The 8,792-nt window shown below is 31.7% G+C and overlaps 1 protein-coding gene across 1 annotated transcript in view; it reads right to left on the bottom strand.

Moving 5' to 3' along the window:
* Positions 1-376: 376 nt before the first annotated feature.
* The window catches only part of LOC139485337 (ATP-binding cassette sub-family C member 5-like), a 29,654-nt gene continuing 21,238 nt past the window's right edge, over positions 377-8,792 (bottom strand). The window contains exons 22-32 of the mRNA XM_071269753.1: positions 8,410-8,634; positions 7,862-7,991; positions 6,697-6,979; positions 5,511-5,697; positions 4,987-5,076; positions 4,221-4,404; positions 3,478-3,637; positions 3,059-3,137; positions 2,545-2,658; positions 1,696-1,860; positions 377-943 (exon numbers count right to left, since the gene is read on the bottom strand). Coding sequence (XP_071125854.1) covers positions 845-943; positions 1,696-1,860; positions 2,545-2,658; positions 3,059-3,137; positions 3,478-3,637; positions 4,221-4,404; positions 4,987-5,076; positions 5,511-5,697; positions 6,697-6,979; positions 7,862-7,991; positions 8,410-8,634 — 1,716 coding nt within the window. The 3' untranslated portion in view covers positions 377-844. The remainder of the gene's footprint in view (positions 944-1,695; positions 1,861-2,544; positions 2,659-3,058; positions 3,138-3,477; positions 3,638-4,220; positions 4,405-4,986; positions 5,077-5,510; positions 5,698-6,696; positions 6,980-7,861; positions 7,992-8,409; positions 8,635-8,792) is intronic.

Here is an 8,792-nt window from a genome sequence, read left to right as displayed (position 1 = left end):
ATCTTATAGATGAACTGATTATCTATGCTTTCTTTTGATCATGCCCTATTAATGTTATGTTCTCAAATGTTTTGTATCTTTGGATAGTCAACTATTTTTACATGTATGTTAGGTTTTCACATTCCCCTTAATGTTATATTGAACAGTATTCAATTTCTGTTAGTATTGACGACTTTATAAATGGCTTTCAGTTTGTATACAGTATTTGACTTGTATATTATTGTCGTGTATACGTTTGCCTAAATTTTATTGTTAGAATTCGTTTGGTTTAGAAAGATATCTGATTTATTGATTGGTACTCGCTTAACGTACAATGAACATCATTTCTTGCATAATCAGGACGAGAACGAATAGATAATAAATTATACAATAGATTTGTTCTACATAGGTAGTCGACCGAGTTTAAAATTTACTGACATTAAAAAATGGTACTATTCTGAATTCGAGCTGAAATTCCCCTGCAGACCCCTCAATTAGTTTTGCAATGTACGTTTAATGTATAGAAAGTTAAACTCTCCCTACCCGATACATTGAATTAAACATCTCGAATATATGGTCGTACTAAACATTGCTGCGTGTGATGTATGCATTCTGCAAAGTCAAACCAATAAACTTGCATAGCAGTCGTACTCCTCAACCGAATACACTTGAAATATTTCCTTCCCTTGGGGTTATCCTGCAAGTTTAGAAAAATTAAGGAATTGCATGATCTAAATAACAAATACAGAGAAAATAAAAAAATTTTTTTTTTAGATAAATTCAATCTGAAAACAACTGTTCGTTTATGTTACAAAAATTACATGGCAACAATATTATGGAATTATTATAAAATGTATTGCCATTACTATGGCGAAGGAGTTTTTACTGTTTGTGCAGCTATCATAGCATTGAAGAATGAGTGTGGATCTGTTAGTAAATCTTGTGGTGTACCAGATTCTATCACCTGGAAGTAAAATAAATAAATTATAAAATAGGGTTCGTCCTTTATAAACAAATGCATTTCAGACCTTAAAGTATTAAATCTTCAATGGCTTAGGTTTTTGTAAAAACCAAATCAGTCAATCGGTCTCTGTAAGCTTTAAAGAATAACAATTTTTTTTTAACTGATTAAATATGAATGTTGTAACACTTCTACCTTCATATTACATATTGCAATGTATAATTATCATTCATATTGTGCATACAAAAGTTGAATACCAATGACGGTAGATTTGAGGATAATCAATTTAACACCGTTAACATTTTTGCCTATTGTTTTTATCGGTCCTGATATTGATTTTGAATAAAATCATAGCTAAAGATCTATTGCTATATATATTTAATGTTATATATCAGTATGTATGGTCGGATTATGTTTCTGTGTGTAAGAGAGAGTTGTTCCCCTTTTGCCAGTAATTTGTATTTTTGTTTGTGACGTCATCTTTGTCTAATGAAAATGTAGAAATGGAAGCTGATATGGGTTTATGTGTCCGTAAGTAATCGCCTCCATCCATGCTACCAGAGCTATTCCCCTAGTCTGTAATATTATCAAAGTTGCAGTGTTATGTATACATCCTTATATACTTATATTTTTGTATTGCATTAAGTGATATCATGGGTAAAATAAATAGAAGTGTCTCAAAATACCTCGTTCTAAACAAAAACATTGATCTGATTTGAAAAAAAAAACATGTATTTTCATGTCGGTTAACTTACTTCTCCATTGTCCATAATCATGATGAGGTCAGAGTGTAGAATTGTATTTAGTCTATGAGCTATTGTCACTACTGTACAATCACTAAATCCTTCTTTAATAGTGGTTTGGATAAGAGAATCTGTCTGTGTGTCAATAGAAGCTGTTGCTTCGTCCAAAAGTAATATCTGAAAAGAATTAAGTTTGTCTTACATTTAACAACAAAATCTTCTTATAAGATATAAATTGAGTAAATTACATCTTTATTTCTTGGACGTATTATAAATTATTTTCTTTCAGCACAATGAATTACTAACAATTCTGCGTAAGTTTGTAAACTGTAGTAATCACAACTTATCACAGTCTTTATCTTCTTCGATGCAATACACAACACAGACCAATAACTGCTGCATTCGATGCCAAAAACCAATGAAGTACAATGTCAATCATAACTAAAGACCGAAATCTGGTTTACACGATCGCTTACATAATTGCTTAGATTTTCAATTGGGAACACAGATCCTGTTGTACCCGCTGTAAGAGAAAATCTGTAGAACTGTGTGATAAAGATACACACTAATATGAGATCTAATAGTTTTATTTCTACGAGTAATCAAACCATGGTCCTATTTGGTCAGATAGCAATTTTACTGTTTTGGTTCATATGCATCTTAGCTTGCAAATATTCGGCATTGAGCGTTCTTTGTGAAAGTGAATCCAGAATATGTAATCAAGGTATGAAATATGACTCAACTCACTTCTATCACTGAATCTTAATTTAGCAAATCAATTCAAACACATTTCATTTCCTCTTCAATAATATTATTTTAAAATATATGTTGGCAATTCATTTATTTAATATTAGTAAGTACCTTGTTTTTTCTTAGTATTGCTCTAGCTAGGCATATTAACTGTCGTTCGCCAACTGAGAAATTTTCACCATTTTCCTCTATTTGATAGTCGAGATCTTGATCAAATTGCTGAACCTATACAAAAAATCAGTGATACAGAATGTTTAAAGTATCAATTTAAACCGGTGACATGTATAAAACATATAATGCTTTTGCCGCATTGAGAGAGAACCTCTAAACTATACAACTATTTTACAAAAAAAGAAACATAAGGAGAAAACCCATCGTGATGCTCATAAACGTATCAATCCAGTATGGCTAGTTCAGTTGGTCATGATCACATTCTATGAATAATGGACTGGATTGTAATTACAACAATTGGAACATATCCATTTATCTTAAAGAAAATTATACGTTGTTACTATATACATATTCATGTAAGCATGCTGTATCCGAAATCAGGTAGGAATCAATACAATATAAAAATGGCAGAAGTTGTATTTCAAATTTGTTAAGAGTATATTTATTTATTTACCTTTTCCTTCAAGTGAACATTCTCTAGTGAACTCCAAAGTTCTGAATCTGGATGTTTTCCAAAAGGATCGAGATTGTATCTAAATGGAAAACAATATTCCTTTTAATTCATATGGAAGTAAAATTATGTTTCGCTTACACATCTGCGTTTAACTGTATTTCAAATTGTGTATACATGCATATGACCTGTTTAAAATGTTAAACTTACGACTTCCAATGGTTCCTCAACTAAACTATTTTTTGTCAATGAGAAACACTCGCATACAAACCCCCAAAATATTAAAATATGTTTTCAGAACGCTAACATTGCAAATTTTAAGTTTATGTATCGAATATCGAATACTGAATATTGTACTTCGAATGTGGAATATTCCATATAATTTGTTTGTCAAATCTAAGCTGATACCTAAGTATGTTTACCTCAGTGTTCCAGCAAAAAGAACCGGATCTTGTGGAATTGTTGACAACCTTGATCTTAACACTTTTAAAGCTATCTGAGAAACGTCTACGCCATCAATGTATATATGACCTTCCGACAATTGAACAAGTCTAAATAACGCTGCAGCAAGTGAAGATTTTCCTATAGGTAAAACATACAAATGGTCATATGGTTTATGTGTATTGTTTATTGTGTTCAATAACGAGTAGAATGTTATTATATTAAAAGATGATGAGGTATAATTGCCAATGAGACAGCTCTCCACAAGAGACCAAAATGGCACAGAAATTAACAACTATAGGTCACCGTACGGCCTTCAACAATGAGCAAAGCCCATACCGCATAGTCAACTATAAAAGGCCCAGAAATGACATTGTAAACAATTCAAACGAGAAAACCTTAGTTCTTCATGTGTTTTATATAATCAATATATTACCAAATGTTGATATTTACTAACTAATATTATTTAAATTGACATTAAAGCTGATGTTGGTGTAAAACAAATAATCAGTAAACCTATATTATTATGCCAATGTGATCTTTTTCGAGTTCGATTCATGTGTTGAATGTTTCCAGTAAGTGCAAATATATTATCAAATATGATTGCCAAAAGTCTACAAAATAGTTTTAATTCGATTAAAATGAAATATAAAGTAAGCGTCAATGAGACAGTGACCCAACGGCACAAACATACTTTATTCATGCTAAAATCAACATGACTCACCTGCTCCAGTTCTACCCACAATGCCAATTTTCATTTGCGGGTGTAAATCAAATGATATATTCCTCAGCACCGGCTTCATGTTGTCACGGTATTTCATTTCAACTTTAGAGAAAATTATTCTTCCTTCGTTCGGCCAATTGTCACTTGGGGTTGTATTAAATGTCTGAGGTTCAATTTCAAGGTTCTGAATATTAATAAAACAATAACGAGCATTAGTTAAATAATTTGCGGGATTGCATTATATTTCCCACTTGCCATACTTTGACGACAAAGCAAAGTCAAACCTAGTAGCAGCTTGATATTATTGTACGGTGTGCGCAGTCCTGCATGTTTATGGCATGATGAATTGGAATTCTTTTCTTCTTTTAAATGAATATTCCGCAATGTCAAAAACAAAGGACCCAGCTCCGTGTTTGCTCACAACTGATCTCTAGTGCAAATAAATTGTTTATCACTTGAGTTGCTGGAACCGTTTATCAACTGAAATCCGCTGATTCTATTTTTAATGCAAGGCAATCAGTCAAATTCTTATCCAGTTTATTTCAACATGAGTGTGTGGTTTACAATTATATATACCCTACCATTATACCTATACTTTTCTGCTATGCAGATTATCTACTTTTTTTAAAGTTGCATTTAAACATTTTTAAATTATTAATCTTCCTGAAAAATAACTTGTTTATATACGTATAAAGATATAATTTTTTGGGACGGCAGAAATGTCCAACTTCAAGAAGTGTAACTGTTTTAAAAGTAGGACATTAACCTTTTCATAATGATGTAATCGTTCAATGGACGTAAACCGGGCTTCAACTTCATTCATTACACGAACCATAAACTGCATTATTCCAACAACCTACAATGTAAATTCATTCGAAATTTTATCATACTGATAGTTTATTACAATAATAGGATCATTTGTCTGTTGACATCTTTATATTTGAGTCCATTTCTTAAGCATTTTTAAGGAGATATTGCTGATTTATCAATAATACATTTACAAAATATAAAAAAGAAGATGTGGTATGATTGCCAATGAGACAACTATCCACAAAAGACCAAAATGACACAGAGTATGCAATGTGCATTACTAAAAGAAGTAATTGGTTTTTGACATATACATGTAAGACAATATCATTGACATCATACCGGTATCTGGTTCTACATATAATATCAAATCTGAATATATATGCAAGAAGTTTTCAGTATTGAAGTTAACTGTAATGGTCTGAAAACACATCATAGTAAATGAATTTACTTAAATTCATTTGAAAAAAAAATGAATTTTACCTTGATGCACATTGTGAGAGAGAGACCTGCAAGAGCAGGAGCAACTGAACCTTTAGTTATAACTAATGCTAATGCAGTAGCCACTGTAATCATTGACGACGATAAATCAAGTCTAACTCCAACCCATCTCATGGAACTCTCAAACAAAAATGTCGCTGTGCTGGTCACATCTATCAGCTTTGTTGAGCTAGAATACAAAATGATATAGTAAAAGATCAATGATGTAAACAAAGCTTGTCATCTTTTTCGACAAACAGGTATAAATAAAACAAGGCAGTTGCAGTGTTTTCTCATCTTATCTCGTAGATTATAGGTGATTTGAGTTTTCCTGTAAGCAGTTCATTTGGAAATGTAATTGTTCGTACATGCAATTGACTTGAATTTAATTTTTTCATCTTTTCAATTCATACATAGGATTTCTATTCCAAATGTACCAATAGCTATCAAAGGTACCAGGATTATAATTTAGTACGCCAGACGCGCGTTTCGTCTACATAGAACTCATCAGTGACGCTCATATAAAAATATTTATAAAACCAAACAAGTACAATGTTTAAGAGCATATAAAATAGAAGATGTGGTATGATTGCCAATGAGACAACTATTACAAAAGACCAAAATGACACAGACATTAACAACTATAGATCACCGTACGGCCTTCAACAATTAGCAAAGCCCATACCGCATAGTCAGCTATACCAACTTGTACTCTTTTCGTCTTATGTTAAAAAAGAGGGACGAAAGATACCAAAGTGACAGTCAAACTCATAAATCTAAAACAAACTGACAACGCCATGGATAAAAATGAAAAAGACAAACAAACAACAGCACACACGACATAACATAGAAAACTAAGGAATAAACAACACGAACCCCACCAAAAAACTAGGGGTGATATCATGTGCTCCGGAAGGGTTAACATGTATCAACGTGTTTAGCTGAAAATGAACTGTATGAATTACTATTCTTTAAATAAAAGAATACAGAATAGTTGAAGTACTATAATTATGATACATAAAAAGGATGTGGTGATGGACAAACTTAATATAAAAGACTCTTTGAATAATGGGAATAACGAATATACCAATGCGCTTCAATTGTGGTTCTCCATCCTAATCGTTGCTGGAAGCTATGTATAAACTAACAGAAATGTAAACTGGTCTTATGTCGTTATTTGCATATCTACCTTTCTATAAATTGTTTTTGTTGTTTGAATGGAACTATTGTAAATAATCCTTGAGCAGTCGTGTTAACATGTGCCAACAATGGTGATCTCGTTACGTTTTCAACCCTCTTCAACTGCCTAACTGATGTATTTGAGATATTCTTTAAAATAGCAAAAAGTATGGCAACTGGAACCATCGCGATTAGAATCCAGGGTAATACTATAGCTGTTGTCAAAAGTGATAACGCTATTGTGTTTAGTAACTGCATCAATGAGTCGATTAGCTGTGGTAGAAAAACATCAGCTGTAACATAAAAAATACATAAATTGGTACCGTTAATGCTATCAATTAATGAAGATAAAACATAACACATGAATATCACTTAAAAACAATAACTGAAAATGTAAAACAGTAGTTTTATATCATTCCAGAAAGCTTATGAACATATAAATATGTATGGTTATTTGGACGTATCCTATCAGGCAGTTCAACACACTCAGGATGTTTTATTCTAAGTCGAATGCATAAATACGCCTCGACATTGGCATTGGCACGTTAAATTGGATGTCCCGAGCAGAGAGAATTTTACACTTCTTGTGTGTCGAATAAAACATATCATTATCTATTTAATTGATACTTAAAACCACCAAAAAGATATGAAAAATTCTTATTCGACTATTCATTTACCATCGATAGTCAAGCTAATATCCCGTCTATATTCCGTTGATCGAATCAATTAACAAAACATTGTTTTGTCTATTTGAAAATCCATGACATATTTGAGACAGGATATGTACATACAAATTAATTACTAGAACAATTAACAATAGTTTAGAAATGTATGTTACGACTTATTTCTGTAAATCATATATTTATCCACTTAGTTATAAGCATTGTTTTATATGTTGCTTTAAATTTCAAAAATCTGGTAAAACGAACATATCTTAGCCCATATACTTTAAAGAGATATCGAAAGGGTAAACACTAAGTTCATTAGTTTACAGTCATGGGTATCATGGATTGAAATGGTTCATTGTGTGTGGTCGTATTCTCAGTTCTTCATTTGTAATGACATTTAAGTATCAATGATGATATACTAGTACATGTTACACAGTTATTTTTAATATAAATATTCGATTACACTTATCTAAGTGTATGCAATTCATTTTAAAACCAAATTTATACCTTCGTCCATGTCTTTTGAAAATCTGTTGAGTATTCGTCCAGAAGGATTGGAATCAAAGAATTTCATGGGTGCTCTCATTACCTTCTTTAATACTATGTTATGTAGCCGAACTGAAGCACGAATTGTAGTCTGCAAACATAATTCAAAAATAATTGTACATAATGTATAAAAAATTTAATTTTAAAATTTAGAATTAAAAATAATATAATAAATACAATAGACAAATGTTTTACTGCGACAGAATTCTTCTCAATGATACAAACACAGCTTTGTAAATTAGGTCAAACCTTTTCAAATTCACACATATACAATATTTCAAACTCTATATCATTCCGAGTCTCAAAATCGACAGAGAATCAAATCATATATCTGCCATCAACACAATGTTCACGAAATAACAAAATAATCCTCGCTATATGACAAAAACAAACAGACGAGGTTCTGACTAGACAAGTAAATGAACATTGCTTTTTACAAATGCTACAAAAAAAATATTAGTTTTTACGTATAATCATATATCCATTCTAATTATTCTCGAAAAACTTACTGTTGCTCCTGCGAATCCTCTTAATATCGTGAGAAGTACTATTCCTCCTAATGATGAAGCATATACCAATAAATAAAAGTCGATGCCAGAACTGCTCTCTTCAGATGGCAAGGGGTTCATTGTGTTGTTGCTTGGAGTTGTAGTATAATAAAGGTCAGCACCGGTTAAATTTGATGGCGTTGAATCAGCAAACTTGAGGCTATTGGTTTCATTATTTATCGTTGCCTAGAATATTGAAATATGATTCGCAATTATTAGGACGATAATACACATGCAAAGGCATATGATACAATATCGGTACGCTTTCAGATCAAAATGACCATTGGTGAAATGGTTTTAGGTGGGGTTTTTTGTTTGTTTCTCTATCTGATAAATCGGCCATT

This window comes from Mytilus edulis, chromosome 8 (genome assembly GCF_963676685.1).
Source record: "Mytilus edulis chromosome 8, xbMytEdul2.2, whole genome shotgun sequence".
NCBI lineage: Eukaryota > Metazoa > Mollusca > Bivalvia > Mytilida > Mytilidae > Mytilus > Mytilus edulis.
Note: the sequence above shows the minus strand (reverse complement) of the source record. Positions and strands in the feature narration are given on the sequence as shown.